The sequence below is a fragment of the Zootoca vivipara genome, chromosome 1 (assembly GCF_965207765.1).
Source record: "Zootoca vivipara chromosome 1, rZooViv2.hap1.1, whole genome shotgun sequence".
NCBI lineage: Eukaryota > Metazoa > Chordata > Lepidosauria > Squamata > Lacertidae > Zootoca > Zootoca vivipara.
The window spans coordinates 932,049-952,704 of record NC_142582.1 but is presented as its reverse complement, the minus strand read 5'-3'; the positions used below and the strand labels follow the sequence as shown (position 1 = coordinate 952,704).

The following is a 20,656-nucleotide window of genomic DNA, read 5'->3' as shown; positions in this document are numbered from 1 at the left end:
GAAACAAAGGAACTTCTAAAAGTGCCAATAGGAAGGGAATAGCCAGGTTTCCAGAGGAAGGAATTCAAAGAATGAATGACACAACCTTGTCTCTAATTATGGTGTGTCATCCAAAATAGGACAACTAAATCTGATTTTTGTGGGGGGTCATGTGCAAGTCATATGAGATGCGGCTGTTCTTCAAGAACTCTCAGCAACAGTTGTTAAAGCCCTAGAAGATCAATACTTTGACTTTAGGTTGGAAACTGACCGGAAACCACTTTTAGTAGCAAGAAAAAGGAGCCTTTTTTGGTCTGAGGACCATATTCCAAGGACACAAAAACAAGAACAAATATATACATTTAAAAATAAAATAACAAGCATATCTTGTTCTTTAGGAGTAAAGAACAGTATTTCCACCAATACTCTCAAAAGATCAGGCAGCATTCTCTTATTCCTGATCTCAGCAGTGTGGGGCTGCAGTGCTAAGCTCAGAGATAAGCCTCTACCCACTGCCTTTTATCTTAAAAGGGTAGGCAGAGGCACAGTGGTGTAGTGTGCCTTTTTGGTGCCCAGGGTACATGCATGCTGGAGGTAGAGCACGGAGGGTGAATGGAGCCCGTCAATGCCAACACCACTGGATTCTGAGAGGGCACAACCAGGCACCTCCATGACAGGCACCCTGTGGGGTGGCATGGCGCACCGGAGACAGGCCTTTGGGGCTGGGACAGTGCCTCCTCCTCTTAGAGAGAGAGAGCACAGCTCTCTGTTGGCCAGCCAGGCTTCCCCCTGTGTGGACGCTGGGAGGGCAGGCAGTGCAGCACAGTCCCAATTATCTCCGGTAGAGTGGGGTGTGTGTGTGTGGATCCCAGATGACCTCTCTCTTGCTAGGAGAAAGAGGCACCACCCTAACCCCAAAAGCCTAGCCCTGGCATGGCTTGCCTTCCTGCAGGGCACCTGTTGTGGGGGCACCTGGCTGCAATGTTAGAGATCAAATGAAATGTCTGCGCTGAGGGGAAAAGAGCTGGCCAGTGGGTGGGCAACTTGGGCAGGTACAGTGTGGGGCCCAGCCTAGCCCCAAAGGCCTGGCCCTCGTGTGGCTTGCCTCCCTGCAGGGTGTCGGTTGCTGGGCCACCTCCCCCCACAGCCCCGGTCACCCCACACCAGTGCAGAAGCCCATTTCCAAGCTTTCTCAAAAATAAGTTATGCCAGATTTGTGTGTATGGGGAATGCTCTCGATATAGTGTATCTTGATTTTGGTAAAAAAAAAATTGACCAAGTCCCCCATGATATTCTTCTGGAGAAGCTGAGAAAATGTGAGCTAGATGATGTTACTATGAGGTGGATTTCTGGCTGGTTGACTGACCAAACCAAGAAAATGCTCACCAATGGTTCCTTGTTATCCTGGTAAAAAGTGACAAGTGTGGGTGCTGCAGGGTTCTGTGCTGGCCCCATCATTGAGCAACATATTTATAATTGACTTGGATGGAGGAATAGCGAGAGATGCTCATCAAATTTGCTGATGACACCAATCTGACAGGGGTACGGTAGCTAATACCACAGAAGATAGTATCATGATTCAATATAATCTTTATGGATCAGAGATCACTGCCCAAACTAACAAAATGAATTTCAATAGGGAGAATTGTAAAGTTCTACACTTAGCTAGGCATAACCAGGTACACATATATAGGATAGGGGGTAGCTGTTTTGCCAGTAGTGCATGCGAAAATGATCTAGGGATCTTAGTAGACCATCAGCTTAACAAGAGTGACCTAATCAAGGGAAAAAATAAAATAAATTCCTTCCAGTAGCACCTTAGAGACCAACTAAGTTTGTGAAGAAGTGTGCATGCACACAAAAGCTCATACCAATAACAAACTTAGTTAGTCTCTAAGGTGCTACTGGAAGGAATTCTTTTATTTTGTTTTGACTACAGCAGACGAACACAACTATCTACCTGTAACTAATCAAGGGAAGTAATAGTCCCGCACTATTCTACCTTGGTCTGGCCACACCTGGAGTCCTGTGTCCCGTTCTGGGCACCACAGTTTACAAAGGTTATTGACAACCTTGGAGGTGGGCAACCAAGATGATAAAGTGCCTGGAATCCATGTCTTATGAGGAATGGTTGAGAAATTTGGGTATGTTTAGCCTTGAAAATAGAAGACAGAGGAGATATAACAATCATCTTGAAATATCTAAAAGGCTGACACATGGACGATGGAGCAAGCTTGTTTTCTCCTGCACTGCAAGATTGGACACAAGCCAATGGATTCAAATTACAATAAAGGAGATTCCAACTAAAACAATGGGAATAACATTCTGACAGAAATAACTGTTGAACAGTGGACAGTGGTGGACTATCATTCATTGGAGGTGTTTAAACAGAGGTTGGGTGACCATCTGTCAGAGATTCTTAGCTGTGTTTCTTGCATAGCACAGGGTGGACTAGATGGCTCTTTGTTCCCTTACAACTCTAAGATTCTATGATTCTAAACCCCACTGTGATCAATGAGCCATTTCCATAAATTGTATCAATAAGACATACATGGTCTAGGAGCTTTAACATAATAATTATTTCTTAGTGACTTTTGAAAAACAAGAGTAGCATTGTTAATCCCCGTAGTTTGATAGGATTTCTTTGATGATGTCAGAGTTTTAATCTTTCTGTCACTGGATTGTATAAGAGGAAAATGAAAATATATAATTATGTCATGTTTGGTACTCAGAGCCAATACATTGTATTCCCTACACCTTGCCAAGAGTTTCCTACACAGCTTGCTATCTAAGAGTGCAATGGAATTCAAAATGACCAGGCATTTGGATGTGGTGAAGATCATACACAGCTGTGTATCAAGCTGAAACTGAAATGAGGAAGGTGAGTTGGGGAACCACAGAAACAGAGCCATAAAGCAGAAGCAAGCATTAAATGTCATGCACATAGCATCAACAGACCCACATGACAGGAAGTTAGCGCTGCCTGCATTTTGGCCACATATCTTGGATGCAACCGGCAAGATGTAGTTATTCACCAGAAAGAATCAGCTGAAGTTTTCATCTGGTGTTTAATAAAGGAGCCATGGCATCTATGACCTTCACACGAGGAAAGAGCCATATCACCATCTCCCATCCTTTTAATGGCTTGGATCCTAAAGGGCTCTTACTAATATTTCTGGGGCTTGCAGTGTTCATGTCATCTTGCCTTGCAGCAGTCTCTTTCTACTATGTTACAGCATTAAAATCAGAACTAGCAATGCTGAGCAGCAAGCTGAACTGCAGGGTCCAGACAAGGACAGCATTTCCACAGCTCTTGAGGTCTTTGAAAAAGAGCAAAGAGGCCAATTCCTTCATTCCCTACTTGAATGTATTAGAAGGTGCTTCTAGTCAGGTGAGCCTGCAGACCCATTTGGAAGGAAATATATACTTCTTTGCGTGTTCTGCATTTTCCATTCACTTTGGGGAAGGACACGAGTCACAGCCCTAATAATTGACTTTCTGCGTATGTTGTTGGCAGCAAATTTCTTCTGGACCACATCAGAGTAGTGAAGAGATAATGTGGAGTGGAGACAAACACAGGGGGAAAAGGTCTCCCCCGCACGCAGGAGAAGCAGGTAAGTGAAAAGAGCTTAGTAAAGAAGACAGGCCCCCAAGGAGTAAATGGGCTAGCAACTATGAAAGCCAGATATGGCATATAAGTCTTTTTGCTGGGATTGGGCCATACAGCCAAAATTATGGTAATTAGGCATTTCTTTTGAAAATAGTACAGTCGGAAGTACCTAGGTCTCAGAAAAAACCTATTTATGTGTGCTACTACAACAGCTAGGATTTTGTTAGCCCAAAAATGGTGGGTGAGTGATGTCCAAAATAAGGAGGATTGGCAATTAAAAAGGACATAATATGCAGTTAGCGCGTCTAACAAATAAAGCAAGAGAACAAGAAGAGCAAGTATATAAAGAAGAATGGAAAAATTTTGTGGAGTATCTGGAAAACAACTATAACCACGTGAAAACATTAGTAGGAGTAAAGTATAACACATAACAAAGGAATAATAAAGGATTAAGGGAATTAAATGAAAATACAAGAATAGGTGGGATAGGTGGGAAAATTAAAGTAACCAGAGAGGGGGAAGAAGGAAAGTCATAAATGATTGGTTTATTTTAAAGAAAGATATGAATGAGGAAATGTTTATTTTAATGTGAATGTGGTTTTGGAAAATGTAACATTGATACACACAGAGAGAGAGGGAGAGGGAGGGAGGGAGACAGTGCTTTTTTCTGGGGGGACGCAGTGGTACGCATACCATAGCTGCCAAGTTTTCCCTTTTCTTGCGAGGAAGCCTATTCAGCATAAGGGAAAATCCCTTTAAAAAAGGGATAACTTGGCAGCTATGACGCATACCCCTAAACATTTGGGGAATCTTAAGTTTGGCCTCACTGACGGGCAGTATTTCATTTTTAGAGGGGAAAAGCAGTGTGTGTGTGTGTGTGTGTGAAATCTCAGACCCGGGGACTGAACGGCTCGATCCATTTCTTAGGACTCTCTCCAGGTCATTATTTTCACCAGCCCTGCTCTCCCACCTCCCTGAGAGCTTTTGCCTAGCTACAATGTGTCCTAGAATTGTGCTTGCTTGCTCCACACCCTTTGACCTCTGGCCCTGCCCACCACTGGCATGTGGCCTCCAGTGCCGGAGGAAGGGGGGCAGGCCACCCCGGGTGTCAGCACTGAGGGGGGTGACAAAATGCCAGGCGGCACTCACCACAGGGCCTGCAGTGCACCTGAGCCATGCGTCTCCCCAAACAGTCCACCCGCCCCCTCTCCCTCAGCTGTTGGGCGGCTGGGTGGGAGGAGGCAGGCAGACTCCTCAGAGGCCCCATGGAGCGTCCTGCCCCAGCTAGCCCCGCCCCCACGGGCAGCTGGCCCCGCCCCCAGGCGCCCGATCGGCTTGCTCCGCTGGTGGTCTCCATAAAGTTTCCCACTTAGGTTGAAAAATGTTCCTCACACCTGGTGTGATCCATTGTTTTCATACATGGGGAACACTTCAACTCTGGTAGGTTCAGTAGTGTTATTTTATCTATAGAAGGTGAACAAACTACACAGATTCATTGAAGCCACATGTGTCAAAATATTGCTATTAGCCTTCAACACGATTTGGTGGAAAGACATGATACAGAAGTAGCAGATAAATAAGTAATGGTTAATCTGTTAAAAAAAAGAGAATACTGAATCTGTATATATCAATATATTCAGAAGCTGATGAGATGTCACCATAAAAATCTGTACTATTCTGGAAAAGTAGATTCATTATGTTTTGTGTTGGTTAAATCCCATATTTGCTCAACCTAACACCTCTACCATAGCTGCCTTTCACTTTCTATATCTGTTGTATTTAAAGGGGCAAATTTTGAAGCTCATAACTTTTAGTTTGGTATGGTCTTACTCAAACAATAATTCCTCAAAAGCTAGTCAATAAAGTACTCATTTCAAAGTTTGCTTTGCTTCATTCTGCTAACTGAATTAATTTTTGTTTAGAATTGCAAATATCTGAACTTAATGCCATGAAAATAAATCTGATGACAGGAAACCATTCTCCATTAACTTTTAATTTTTACAGTGGTACCTCGGGTTAAGAACTTTATTTGTTCCGGAGGTCCGTTCTTAACCCATAACCGTTCTTAACCTGAGGCGCACCTTTACTAATGGGGCCTCCCACTGCTGCTGCTGCGCAACTTCTGTTCTCAACCTGAGGAACTACTTCCGGGTTAGCAGAGTTTGTAACCTGAAGTGTTTGTAACCCGAGGTACCACTGTAATTTGTTTGAGCTCTGTACTACACTCAGCCGCATGAGGGTAAACTTCCATTTTAGACTATTCACACAAACCATTTATAGGCAGTTCTGCAGGCCTACAAAGGCATCCCAGAACAATTACAATATGAAATCTAAAAACATAAATGAAAACCAAAATAAATAAAATTTCATTTTTGTAATGAACAAGTTATCAAAGTAACTTGTTTTTTTTAATAAAAAAATTCCTTCAGTAGCACCTTAAAGACCAACTAAGTTTTTATTTTGGTATGAGCTTTCGTGTGCATGCACACTTCTTCAGATACACTTCTTGTTTTTTTTAACCACACTGAATAATTTGGTGTCATCTTTAAACTTGACCTCCTAAATTCACCCCTAAATTGAGTCGATTCATGAACAAGTTCCCCACTTCTTTGCCAGGCCCTTTTCCCTTGCATGGCTTTTTTGTTTTGCTTGTTGGCCTGTGGGCATAGACTGCCTTGTTTTACTTGTGTGTGTAGCCTGCTCTGGGAGCCTTTTGGGCTGAAGAGTGGGGTACAAATAGCAAAAAAAGATATCAGAAAACACTATTTTACAAAATATAGCAATAACTTAAGTTGGGTATGGGAAACTGGATCTGGCAATTGGGTAGGATCCTTCTCCTCCTCAGCCCTTTTGTGCCATGTTTTGACAGGTGGGTGAGGCCACTTGCCACATGTCAGTCACCTGGCATCACAATGACATGAAGCCTTGACAATCCATGGACTGCAGGTCCCCCAAGACTAGTTAGGAGGAGTAATTTGAGTTTGCAGGAGTCAGGGGACATGGCAGGCAGTGGCGGAGCAAGCCAATCGGGCGACTGGGGCGGCGTGCGTGCCAGGGCAGGATGCTCTGCGGGGCCTCTGGAGTCTGCCTGCCTCCTTCCACTCAGCCGCCCTACAGCTAAGGGGGAAGTGGCGGCGGGCGTACCGTTTGGAGCAGTGTGGAGCCTGCAGGCGCCCAAGCCACAACATCACTCCCAGGAGAGACACGTGGCTCAGACACGCTGCAGGCCCCGCGGTGAGTGCCGCCTGCCATTTTGTCACCCCCCTCAGTGGTGATACCCGAAGCGACCTGCCCCCACCGCACCCCTCTTCCTCTGCCCCTGACGGCAGGAAAAACACACACAGAGAGAACCTACCATCAATATTGTTCTGCTTCTGCGGCCACTGCGGGGGAATTGTACTTTAGTGTCTCGGCTGCTGGGATGTGTTACTTCCTTGTGTTTCCCCCTTCAGTTCTACAGTCATGTCTTCAGTTGATGGCTGACAGCAAGCGTGACATTCAGCAACATGGTAATGCAGCAATTTTTAAATCTCGTTTTACTCTTGCCACAAATAAATGGGCAGTACCACCTATGATTCCATTTCACTTGCTACAGGGCAGGAAACACATCAAATTGTGCTCAGCTTTTCATTTCCATTAGTAACATCCCTTCACATTTCCAATGGGAATTTGTCAGCACAGCCTTATGCTGAAATGGTGACCCTGTCTTCAAATCCTGTGTGCTACTGCTTCATTGGAGCACATGCTCAGGTGAGCGCTGTGACAGAGTTATGCTCAGTTATTGCACTTGTTTTAGTGCAGGGGTTGCTACCCTGTGGGCTGCAGAGGCCTGCCTTGGTTCCTTCTGTTCCCCACTGTGATTTCAAAAGATTTGTGCCCTCCCAAATTTGTCAATTTCTTCTTCAAAGATGTTAAATGCATGCCCTCTGCTGTGTTTCTGTGATGCCAAGAGGTTGTGACCCTCCTCAAGACCCCCTCAGATGTGCTTTTTTTCCCCTTTTCTTTTTGGAAAATTAGCCACACCCACTTAGATATGCAGTACCCAGAGAGTTGACCCATGGGTTAGTCTGGCAGTCAGCCTGGAGAAATGTTAGCCATACCAGCTCGAGTGGTGCATTCTCTGTGCATACTAGGGCAATCCTCATTTTCTCTTTTTGCTGCACTGCTGCAGTTGTGGAGGCCCCCAACTTTCCATAATTTTTTGAAAACATGAATCATCTGTGTTGGGGAGAGGGTGCCTTATTCCTAGTGACCTAAGAGAAAAACAAGCAGGTATAAAGAAGTTGTTACCACAGCTCTTTGAATCTCATCTTACAGGTAGAAACGACTGATTTCAAAAAATTCAACTGATTCTCTTCAAAAGTCAGCAACATGCCTTTGATACTAAAAGGAAGCATGAACTGATTAGCTTATTCTTACAATATTTTTTGTTTCTTTTAGATGGTTCAAGTATAGTTCCATGGCTTCTTAGCTTTAAAAGAGGAAATGCTCTGGAAGAGCAAGGAAACAAAATCCTTGTCAGAGAAACTGGCTACTTTTTCATATACGGCCAGGTAAAGAGTTCAGGAAGCTCCTGGAGTTTGTTCTGTTTTCTTAAAGTTTCATGATGTAATCAAATTTGTCTCTCTTTATTCTTCAGGTTTTGTATACAGATGAAATGTTTGCAATGGGACATTGGATCCAGAGGAAAAAAGCTCATGTAGTTGGTGATGATCTCAGTTTGGTTACATTATTTCGTTGCATCCAAAACATGCCTCCCACTAATCCTAACAACTCTTGTTATACTGCTGGTAAATACATTACCTGTCCTAAATACATTTTGTCCCACACATGGAATGAGAAGGAGCTTTTAAAAAAAATCTGACACAGTGTTTCTAAGTGGTGTGGGTGTGTAGCACATATTTCTGCAACCATTCACTGATTCACTTATTAAGTTTCATACATAAATTCCTAAATTCCTGATCTTTACCTACTCTGTGGTGGTTGCCTGTGAACAGTATTCAAAGACAATACTAGATTCTCCTCAGTGGAGTTGTGGCTGTTATTTCAAGCTACTTTCAGCAGAATGTGCTCAGTAATTTTGAAGCCTGAGTGCAAATGCTTACCTGGGTGACAAGCAGTCTCTGTGTGGTGGAGGAACAGGTGCACAATTCACATGACTTCCTGCCCTTGAAAAAGTGTGTATCTATGTGTTGGAAAACTTGCACGATTAACTGTCTATAAGCAATGCTCACATCATACTGAAGATCTCTTGTGGGTAGTTTAGGGGTTCTGTTTCCTGTTCCATGACCTGAAAGCTGTGGCCACCAACTTGGGCCACAGTTTTAAAAGTCAATCTTTATATTTTACTAGTCTCATTCAGCCCGTTAAGAAAACGGGCGCTAGAGGTGCGATGGGGCCGCGGCCTTCCCTCACTTTCTGCGCTCGGGGCGCGCTGGGAACACAATTAAACAAAGCGCTCTCCCGTCGTGTCCTGCGGCTGAGCGCAGAGAGGGAGGGAAGGCCGCGGCCCCGCCGCTCCTCCCACGGGCCAGATAGGGTTGTCAGGAGGAGGAGGAGGCGGACCAAGATGGCGGCATCGGGCTCTGGGGCCGCGGCCCGCGGCGGCGGGAGCCGGACTGGGCTCCTGCTGCCGCGGCCCCGGAACCCAATGCCGCCATCTTGGTCTGCCGCCACAGGGGGACAGGAGGCAGAGGGTTGAGGGGGGGAGAGAGCGCGCGTGTGTGTACGTCCCGCCTCTTAATCCAGTCCCTGTGTCCGTGGGGCACATGTGCATTAGCGCAAACCCAGGGACACAGGGAATACTGGACGCAGAGACACAGGGACTTTATTATATAGGATATTTTATTACTTTTATATATTGCACTTTCTCCAAGGATCTCAGGCAGTGTATATAATTGTCCATCCCTTTATCCTCTCAAAAATCCTATGAAGTTAGGAAGAGAGTCACCCACCCAGACTGATACCACAATATGTTACAGGTAGGTAGCCGTGTTGGTCTGGGTCGAAGTAAAATAAAAAAATTCCTTCAGTAGCACCTTAAAGACCAACTAAGTTTTTGTTTTGGTATGAGCTTTCGTGTGCATGCACACTTCTTCAGATACACTGAAGAAGTGTGCATGCACACGAAAGCTCATACCAAAACAAAAACTTAGTTGGTCTTTAAGGTGCTACTGAAGGAATTTTTTTATTTTACCATAATATGTGTCACACAAGTGTCGCTTCCCAACACTTGCTGGAGACCCACACAGTCTCTCTCCAGGTATTATGCTCTACTTGGGAAAATAATTTTTTTCATTTGTTGTAAGTTTTATTTTACATCCTGGGAACTTATTATTAGCAACAGCAGCAATAACAACATTAAATCAAAGAGGTGCCTCTGGACTGAATGATAACAATCTGTACATGTTTATATGTTTACATTTCTGTAAGGATATTCAAACTCTCTTGACAGGTATTGCAAAATTAGAAGAAGGGGATGAGCTTCAGCTCACCATTCCACGGATAGGAGCCAAGATAGTCTTGAATGGAGATGCCACCTTTTTTGGTGCAGTCAGACTTCTGTGAAGCTCTTCATTGTACAAAGGGTTGGATCTGTTGTGTGTTTCATTTTTAGCTAGTTGGTTTATGGAGTACTATTTTCTGTTTCATTAACTTACTGAAAACAGGAAGCTGAATGGATGTGGTACCCCCACCTCATGTGGGTTACCAGAAATGAAACTTGTAAGGAGGATATAAATATAGCATTTGTTGCATAAGTGCCTAAATAGAGCAGTCTTTGAGTCAGACCAACATCTGATCTGTGTTTGATTACTTTAGCGTTCTACTTCCTACAGTGGCTATCTGGAAATGCAACAGCCCTCTCTACTGTTTGTCTCCCCCAACAGCTAGTATGGCAGGACTAACAACTTTTAAGATCAATTTTCTTTTGAGGAAGGAGGGGAGATGCATTACTATTTCAGCAGAATGTGCCCTGTGGAATGACCACGCATTAGATGTCAAGGGAATAAACAACTATTTTACTTTTAGAAGACATCTGAAGGCAGCCCTGTACTGTATAGGGAAGTTTTTTTTAATGTTTGATGTTTTACTGTTTTTTTAAATATTTTGAGTGGAACTACCCAGAGTAGCTGGGGCAACCTGGTCAGATGGGTGGAATATAAATAAAATTATTATTATTATTATTATTCCCATAGAGTGCAATAAAACTGAATTGTTGCAATATGTCACAGAAGTACCCTTGATACTGAATTCCATGCATGTTCATAAATATGTAAAAATCATTGCAGTGGGATTTACATTTCAGTAAGTGTAAAATATTGCAGTTTTCAATTCAAAAGTCAAGCAAAAATGTGTTCTTATCAATAAATTAAATGCTAACACACACAAAAAGATAAAGGAAGATCTCTGCAGCATCAGACTTTATTTCCCATTGGCCAACAAAGTAGTGCAAATATCGACGGCATTTTTCACTTACAGTCATACCTCAGTTTAAGTACCCCTTGGTTTGAGTACTTTCAGTTTAAGTACTCTGTGGACCCGTCTGGAACGGATTAATCCACTTTCCATTACTTTCAATGGGAAAGTTCGCTTCAGGTTAAGTACAGACTTCCGGAACCAACTGTTGTGTATTGAGTCAAAGGATTTTATATCTGTATTATTATTGTCTGTATTTGCATTAGGATAAAGTAACTGCCTTTTGGTTCCAGAGGGTACAGCTACTATTGGTTCATTTAAGCTGCTGTATTTGGATCCTCTGTCTTATTGGTTTCCTCCAAAAGGCAGCACTGTGATTGCTTGATATTGTTCCCTCCAAAATGTATCCCTTCCTAGCTAGTCCCCTGTCCCTATAAATGTAGCTTTCCTCTCCTCAGTCTTCAGTCTTGTTCACTTTAATAAAGAGCTGTTACTAGAGAACTGTCTCCAGCATGTTTTGTCAAGAGAGCTGAAATCACAAACCCCACGTCACAACAACTGGCGACGAGGATGGGATCCGGAATGCTGAGGAGCGGTTAAACACAACCCTGCCTCAGAGTCCGGATTGCAGCTGAGAACAAGACTCACTGGCCAGCTGAGAAGACGACCCTGCCCGCTAGGACAATGGAGAGTCCAAGGGTATTGGAGCCCTTCCAGCCATCAGAGCCCCACACCTGGGAAGACTACGTCGAACGCTTCGAGTTCTTTGCAGTGGCTCAAGGGATCACCGATGCCAGCAAAAGAAGGGCCACATTCCTGAGCTACTGTGGGCCCGAGACCTTCAAGCTGGCCAAGGCATTACTTGCTCCAGCAAAGCTGAGTGAGACATCTCTCAAAGATATTCTTGCCTGCCTAACAAGCCACTTGGCGCCTACTGAGACCAAGATGGCCCGGCGGATGGAGTTCCATAAGAGGCAGCAGCATGCTGGGGAGTCTGTATCCACATTTCTGGCTGAACTCCGGAAGCTCGCTCAGCACTGCGGCTTCCAAAATCTGGAAGAGACTCTCCTGGATCGGTTTATTGGTGGTCTGAGCAGCAAGAAAGCCAGAAGACGCATCGTGGCTAAAGAAGAGGTTACCCTTGCTTCAGCCTTGAAAGAGGCCACCGCCACGGAGAATTATGAAAGAGAGGAGCTTGATGCCAGTCGCAAGGCCACTAAGCCACAGATAGAAGTTGCGCATGCCATGGACGAGCTAGAGGCTACTCCGAGCCAGAGCCCAGTCCGTGGGGTCGAGTCGGTGCGTCAGGCCTGCACAGTGCACAGAGATCGCCGAGGCAGTTGCCCAGGTTGTGGCGGAAACCATGAAAGGAAGAGTTGTCGTTTCAGGGATGCTATCTGCCGGACGTGCGGAAAGACGGGTCACATCGCCAGGGTCTGTAGATCGGCGTCGTCGGGAGCAACAGGAGCACCTAGACTGGAGCATCGCAGACCGCCCACAGCAACTCGTTTTCTAAAGGACTGCCACTACGTAACGGAGATCAACGGGAGGGCCGTGCAGTTTCCAGCGCAAGGCAAGGCACACGTCAAGGTGAAGATTGAGGGTCAGCAGTGCGACATGGAGGTGGACTCCGGATCCGCATTCACCATCGTGTCGGACCAGACCGCGAAGACATTCTTCCCCAGGGGTAAGTTGCCCCCTCTGGAGCCCTTTCCGGCAACCTTGCAGTCGTACTCAGCAGGCCGCATCCATGTTATGGGAATGTGTGCCGTGAGAGTACAGTTCCGGGACAAACAGGCTGTACTCAAACTGGTGATTGCGAAGGGCAGTCGCCCCAGTCTCCTGGGCACTGACTGGTTCCCTGCCCTGGGACTGAGTATCTCAGGGCTTAATTCAATCCAAACCTGCCCTGAGATGAGTGAGGTATTATGCAAGGAATTTGCTGGTCTCTTTAATGGAAAACTGGGTTGTTATAAAGGGCCCCCAGTTGACTTCGAGTTGGACCCCGGGGTGGCTCCAATCCGACTCAAACCAAGGCGAGTGCCATTTGCACTGCAACCCAAGATCGAGGCAGAGCTGGATAAATTGGTCAAGCAGGGAGTTCTCTCACCCGTGGACTCTGCTAAGTGGGAGACTCCAATCGTCACACCCCTTAAAGCAAATGGGGAAGTCAGGATATGTGCAGATTACAAATGTACTATCAATAAGGCACTCAGGGGAAACTCATACCCCATTCCAGTCGTATCACATCTGTTGGCTAAACTGGCTGGGGGCAAGGTGTTCGCCAAAATTGACCTGGCACAAGCTTACCAACAGCTGCCAGTAACCCCACAATCAGCGGAAGCACAGACTATTGTCACACATAAAGGGGCGTTCAGAGTTAACAGATTACAGTTCGGAGTTTGTGTGGCCCCAGGGATTTTTCAAGGGCTCATGGAACGCCTGTTAAGAGGTCTGCCGGGGGTCTTGCCATTTTTTGATGACGTTTTGATTGCTGGAAAAGACCCACAGGAACTGGTTGCGCGTGTCCGTGCAGTGTTGCTCAAGTTCAAGGAGGTGGGGTTGCAACTGAAAAAGGAAAAATGCAGTTTTGGGGTGCCAACGGTGGATTTCTTGGGGTTTAAAATTGATGCATCAGGCATCCACCCCACAGATGCTAAGATTAAGGCCATCATCGAGGCACCACGACCACAGAACAAGACGGAGTTGCAGTCATTCCTGGGACTTATTAACTTTTATCATTCGTTCTTACCCCAGAAAGCTTCGGTAGCTGAACCATTACATAGACTATTGCAGAAAAAGAATGTGTGGCGATGGGGGCGGGAGCAGCAGAAGGCTTTTGACTCCTTGCGAGAAATGCTGAGTAGCAGGAGCGTCCTTGCTCATTATGATGAGTCAAAGCCGCTGGTCCTGGCATGTGATGCCTCTCAATACGGTCTGGGGGCTGTGCTGAGTCATAGGGAACCGGATGGGTCGGAAAAGCCCATCTCTTTCTATTCCCGTACGTTGTCGCCCACAGAGCGCAACTATGCTCAAATTGATAAAGAGGCACTGGCTATTGTGTCCGGAATCAAAAGGTTCTATGATTATTTGTACGGTCGCCATTTCTCCATTGAAACGGACCACAAACCACTGTTAGGGTTGTTCAACCCAAACAAACAAACGCCACAAATTCTCTCCCCCAGAATGTTGCGTTGGTCAATATTCCTGAATGGGTTCCAGTACACCTTGACCCATGTGCCGGGGAAACAGTTGTGCCATGCTGATGCGCTGAGTCGATTGCCCCTTCCTGGCGGGAGCAATGAGGATCCTGCTCCGGCGGAGCACATTATGATGCTAGAAACACTTCCGGGGGCTCCTGTAACAGCTACGGATATAGCTGAGAAAACTAGGAAAGATGCTGTTCTCTCCCGTGTGCTCACTTGGGTGGGGAGGGGGTGGCCAGGTGGTCCGCATGAAGAAAAATTCAGGCCTTATGCGACAAGGCAGCACGAATTGTCCATGCATAAGGGTTGTCTCCTATGGGGAGATAGGGTGATAATCCCAGCACCACTGAGAAACAGGGTTCTTGAGACGCTTCACATGGGACACCCGGGAATGGTCAGGATGAAGTCGCTAGCCCGATGTTATGTGTGGTGGCCTGGAATGGACCAGAACATAGAACAATGGGTACGAACATGCAAGGCATGCCAAGAGGTGCGGCCAGAAGTGGCCAGAGCACCAGTCCACTGGTGGGAGCAGTCCAGGACTCCCTGGAGCCGGCTGCACATAGATTTTGCTGGGCCATTCCAAGGGAAGGTCTTTTTGGTTATCGTTGATGCATATTCCAAATGGTTAGAAGTGGTGATGGTCCCTAGCATGGCATCAGCTGCCGTAATCAAGGTGTTGAGGCAGCTGTTTGCTACCCACGGGTTACCTGAGACCATTGTATCAGATAATGGGGCAGCTTTTGTATCCCAAGAATTCAGGGCATTCTTGGCTGATAACTTTATAAGAGGGGTCACATCCGCGCCCTTTCACCCATCCTCCAATGGGCAGGCTGAGCGCATGGTAAGAACAGCCAAAGAATCCATTGCGCGCTTAATGGAGGGTAACTGGTCGGCTCGCATTGCGCGAATGTTATTTTTGCAGCATGCGACGCCATGTACTGCGACGGGCAAGTCGCCAGCCGAGCTGCTCTTAGGTAGAAGACTGGTAACGGTGCTGGATTATGTCCACCCAGATAAAATGCCAAACTGTAATTCAAGAGCAACCCCCCAGGCTGAGACTGACACAACAAGGTATCTCGCCCCTGAAGATCTGGTCTGGGTGAGGAACTATTCACGAGGTCCGCGGTGGGTGGCCGGTGTGATCACCCGGGCTAGTGGACCTGTGTCCTATTATGTGACCTTGGAAAATGGGCAAGTTTGGAAGAGACATATAGATCAGCTGAGGCGCCGGGCGCTCAGCAGGGAGGAGTCAGATAATTCATCCCTGGCTAATGACGCACAGCTGCAAGACCAGAGTGAAAATGGTCCAGAGGTACAGTCACCAGGGGCTTCAGCAAATGAACCAGGGTCTGCTAGTCCTCATGATGACGAGGTACAGGTCGGGGACCCTGAGATGTCTGGGACTCCATCTGTTCCTGATGAAACCCCTATAGCAGCCCCTCCACCACAGGTAACACCCAATCCAGAACCTGCAACACCTGTTGTCAGGAGATCAGGTAGAAGTTGTAGGACCCCACAGTACCTGAGGGATTACGTCTGCTGTGCTTACTAGGGGGGGAGGGGTGTTGTGTATTGAGTCAAAGGATTTTATATCTGTATTATTATTGTCTGTATTTGCATTAGGATAAAGTAACTGCCTTTTGGTTCCAGAGGGTACAGCTACTATTGGTTCATTTAAGCTGCTGTATTTGGATCCTCTGTCTTATTGGTTTCCTCCAAAAGGCAGCACTGTGATTGCTTGATATTGTTCCCTCCAAAATGTATCCCTTCCTAGCTAGTCCCCTGTCCCTATAAATGTAGCTTTCCTCTCCTCAGTCTTCAGTCTTGTTCACTTTAATAAAGAGCTGTTACTAGAGAACTGTCTCCAGCATGTTTTGTCAAGAGAGCTGAAATCACAAACCCCACGTCACAACACCAACTGTGTACTTAAACCGAGGTACCACTGTATATGACATTGAAGATTGTTAGGAATGTGGGGGAATGAGGTGCACCTCATGTGGAGGTCACCGTAAGACAGCTGAACCCATTTTCTGAAACAGGCGCTGGCGAACTGTCAAACTGAAAGACGTGGTATTTCAGTAATTGCAAATGCAACATTATATTAAAACAGTGCGAATAAGTGTCAACATATGTGGTAAGGAATAAGAATGACTCTGGCATTGCAGGGTGCTCCTATTCAAATCTAAGGTTATGTGAATCTATGATAAAGAACAGCCTTCTGACAGATAATCTTCCTAAACACTGTCATAATGCAGGGAGCCACAGTATGGGGAATAAATCGCTCAAAGGTAAGCGAATTAGATTAAAATTGCATTGGGTTGTATTCAACACAGCACCCTCTAAACCTGTTCTAGTGGTTCCCTCAACCACCTGGAGCAGATTTGGGGAGGGCAGGTGGAGCATGTGCAGAGAGGAGAGTGCGAAAAATTCCCAAGGTGCAAATTGAAATTGCTCCACTCACACATTTAGTTGAATACTGCCCACTGCATTGAATGAAGAGCATTAAATTACTTCTAAACAGAAAATATTATATGGATGTGCAAGCTCCAGAATATGTCTACCTGTTTTAATTTTTATTACTATTGGCAGTTGCCAGCTATACCAAGGCAAATCTCAGGGAATGCAGACCATGATGAGGGTTGTGTAAACCATAAGAAAAAGGAAGGTTAGTTCTATACTAGGCTAAACTGATTTACCTCACAAGGAAACAAGCCGATTCTTCTAACTTGCATACATTTAGGCAAACATCCACATGTATTTTGCCAATGCCTATCTGCACACCAAATTAAAATCTTGCTTAGGCCTTGCTTCCGATTTTTATAAGCAATTTACAGTCATACATTATCTAGAACAGAGGTTCCCAATATGTGGTCAATGAGCTTCATTCAGGTGGTCTGCCTTAATATTCACTTAAATTTTTTTAAAAATTTTTGGGGGGGATGCTTTTAAAAATAGTTATTGGTGCAAATTGTAGACCTTCACAAAGGACTTGGCCTTGAAATGCTTGACAATCATTTTTTAAAATTATTCTTATTAAGATTTTACAACAAATTTTAACATAATCAAAAAAATCAAATTACATTTTTCAATTAATACCCCCCCCCAACTTCCCTTTTTGGTTTATTGCATATTTATTTCTTCTGCTTATAGTTTTGATGCCTTATATACTGAAATAAAAATTGTATTATTAATTACGGTATTCTTAACATTTTTTACCTCATATTAATATTTTATATTTATACATGTCCATTGTAAGTATTACTCGAATCCTGCCAATGAGTTAATTTCAGTGCATTGTTTCTGTATATATATCATAAAAGGTTCCCAATCTTTTAAAAAGTCGTTATTGTCCTTATCTTTGAGGCTCTCAGTTAAATTCGCCATTTCAGCGTATTCCATCAACTTTTCTTGCCAATATTCTTTTGTTGGTATTTTGTTGCTTTTCCATCTTTGAGATAGTAGAATTCTGGCCACTGTTGTTGCATACATAGATAGATTCTTCTTATCTTTTGGTAAATATTGCCCTACAAACTATCTATATAAAAATGTAAAAAGGGCATGTGGGTTATTATCCAGTTTTCTCCGAAACCGCTTGACCGCTTGAGGTGAAATTTTGACAAAACATCACATGTGAATGTCTGAAGGCTCTTATAAAGTTTGCTAAGACAGATGTGTCACCTACACCAGGTTAAACCCCCCCCCAACCCTGTGTTTCAGAACACACAAATCATACGAAAGTGCATGCTGGGAGCACAGGAGAGGTTGCAAAGCAGTGCCTTCTAGTGATGGCTACACTGGTACTGCACCTAGAAAAGCTTCCCTCTCCACAGTATCTCGGCTTGGCTTTGGAGACTGGGCCGCTTTCCAGACTAGGCCAAATGGAGGTGGGGCCTTGCCTGGGTGGGGGGTGGGGGAGGAGGGGGCGGTTTAGGTAATGGGTGGGGGGAGTCACAGGGGTCCGCCTGTGTAAATATAACACATGTAAAACGGGGGCTCTGAAGGTCAGGGGAGTCTGAAGGGCGACTCTTTCTTTACACCTCCAACAGTTACTTGGTACACTTTTATACATCCAAGGGGTTATATACCATCGATGTTGGTTTTCCACAAATTCTCCCACTGTTTCATAGTTATTGTGTACCCAAAATCTTGTGCCCACTTAATCATAGCAGCAGTGACCTCCTCTTCCTTGACTTCCCAGTCAAGGAGGAGTCAGTATGCTTTGGAGAGTGTTTTAGATTTAGAATTTACTACATCAGAGTCGAATCTAGAGGTCTCTGTGGCAAAGCCTTTTTGTTTATCCATTTTATACATACTGTATATATATATATATATATATATAAATGTAAACAGAACATGTTTGCATGTCTCCACTTTTCACCGAAGCCGATTGCGTTAAAATTTTGACACAAAGTCACATGCGAATATGCGAGGGATCTTATGCAGTTTGCGTAGACAGATTTCACACCTGAGGCAGGTAAAACCCAGTTTTTAGGAACTCAACACAGCGCCCTCTAATGGCCAATGACATAACTACCGCTATAATACACGACTCAAACAGTTCCTTTTCCAAGGGTGGGGGCCAATATCCTGACGTCAGAAAACTCAGCATGCTGTAACCGCCACCATGGCAACTCCTGCTCAAAAAGCAATGACAGGATTCTGCCCCTTGGCCCCATGGCTACGTGAGAGGCACCCGTGCCGTGCTGACACCGCCAACAATGCCGTCGGAGACTGCCACCGCACATGCCCAGAGAGGAAGGCCAAACCCCGACGACGACAACTCCGCCATCGCTGACGCCGCCACGAAATACAGAAAGACAGACCAGGCCCCCCCACAACCACCACATACTCCACATACCTTTTCAGAAGCTGGCTGGTTACCGCCGCCGCTGCCACGAGTGGTAGGTCGGCCGTGCCGTCACCTCCGCCAACACCAGCGACGCCATCAGAGCTAGGCCGAGCCCCACCACCGCCGCAGCCGCTGTCGTCAAAGCCAACACATCAAAAGAAGGCTTTACCTCGCCACACTACACCTCCCAACACCAGCAGCTCCCCCCACTGACGCAACCACTTCCACTCCATGGAGGAGTGCCCAGGTAACACACAAAATATCACACCCAAAGTCCCCAAACTTCACGCCATTGCAAGTTGCTCCAGTACCCTCCCACCCCACCCCACACACAAACCTCCCAATTCACGAACCCAGACCACCTCAATTTTACACTGACTCCCCAGCAACAACCACCCTCAAGAACTTCACCCCATGCCGGCTTCACACAAAAAACGCACAACACAAAACAATACTTTCCCCTTTTATCTCACACCCAAAGTACCCAATCATCACGCCATGCCAAGTTGCCCCAGTACCCTACAAAACTTTGCAATGGCACACGACTTGCAGTAAAAAAAATTAATGACAAACCTCATAGAAGCAACAATGTTGACAGGACCTTTCATAGGTGAAGATGTCCTCATTCCACGCATTCCTATCATTCCAACAGATACACCATTTCAATTTAGAAGATTACAATTTCCTATTCGATTAGTGTTTGTAATTACCATCAACAAATCTCAAGGCCAATCTATGAAATTTTGTGGCTTGGATTTAGAGACGGATTGCTTCTCTCACGGAGAATTGTATGTGGCATGTTCCAGAGTAGGTACACCAGAAAATCTATACATCTTCACAACCAATAGCACAACAAAAAATATTGTCTACCAACAAGTATTGGAAAATTATTAAACTTTGAAACATCAACTATCTTATTCCTTTCTTCCTAATTTCACACACAAAGCCACAGCAACGCGTGGCAGGGCCAGCTAGTCATTATATAAAAATCCTTTTTAACCAGGCCTTTGCCTCTTAATTATATTCGGATGTGGGTGGAATGTTTTAATCCCACCTTTTAAAACTAGGATTTTCCTTTAGGGTCTTTATTTTTTCTTTTATGCTGGTTTCAATGTATGTATGTGCTTGTACTGGTATGTACATACCGCATATTGAAAGTTGCTTTGAATTACCTTGGTTAAAAACCCCAATAAAATTAAATAATAGAAATAATACACTATGTCTTTTTGACACTTAAATACTGTGCCAGAACCATGTACTCCCTCAAACTGGATTATATGAAAATAAACTCTGAACATAACCTCATATTGGCCCTGATCTAAGAGCTGCATTTTATAGTACTCACTTTAGTGTATTGAGCCCTAAATAACTTAGGCCTCACATAGCTGAAAGACCTCATAGGTGCAGAACCCATACCTACCAAGTTCCTGTGGGAGAAATAAGGGACCGGACCGGAAGTAGCAGACCGGAAGTAGCGCTGCTGCCATTTTGGAACTGGGCGGAGCATGCTCAGAAGCGATTTTTGATGCTGCTTTGCCCAGTTCCAAAATGGCCGCTGCACCAGAAGTGGCACTGCAGCCATTTTGGAACTGG

The 20,656-nt window shown here is 45.1% G+C and overlaps 1 protein-coding gene across 2 annotated transcripts; it reads left to right on the top strand.

Moving 5' to 3' along the window:
- The first annotated feature begins 2,940 nt into the window (after positions 1-2,940).
- Positions 2,941-11,503, top strand: TNFSF13B (TNF superfamily member 13b). Of its 2 annotated transcripts, none has more exons than XM_088675736.1 (6): positions 2,941-3,370; positions 3,497-3,593; positions 7,042-7,098; positions 8,030-8,142; positions 8,229-8,295; positions 10,044-11,503. In XM_088675736.1, the coding sequence occupies exons 1-6, from the start codon at positions 3,062-3,064 to the stop codon at positions 10,154-10,156; spliced, it is 756 nt and encodes a 251-aa protein (XP_088531862.1). In that variant the 5' UTR covers positions 2,941-3,061; the 3' UTR covers positions 10,157-11,503. The 2 variants fall into 2 exon arrangements, with proteins under 2 accessions (XP_088531862.1, XP_060138585.2); XM_060282602.2 differs by having other exon boundaries at positions 8,229-8,379.
- The last annotated feature ends 9,153 nt before the right edge of the window (positions 11,504-20,656 follow it).

Bases quoted from the DNA above. Each gene is read 5' to 3' on its own strand.
- TNFSF13B (XM_060282602.2), top strand. From the start codon at position 3,062: ATGGCATCTATGACCTTCACACGAGGAAAGAGCCATATCACCATCTCC. The intron at 8,143-8,228 runs GTAAAGAGTTCA...TTTATTCTTCAG, and splicing joins ACTTTTTCATATACGGCCAG to GTTTTGTATACAGATGAAAT. The intron at 8,380-10,043 runs GTAAATACATTA...CTCTCTTGACAG, and splicing joins CAACTCTTGTTATACTGCTG to GTATTGCAAAATTAGAAGAA.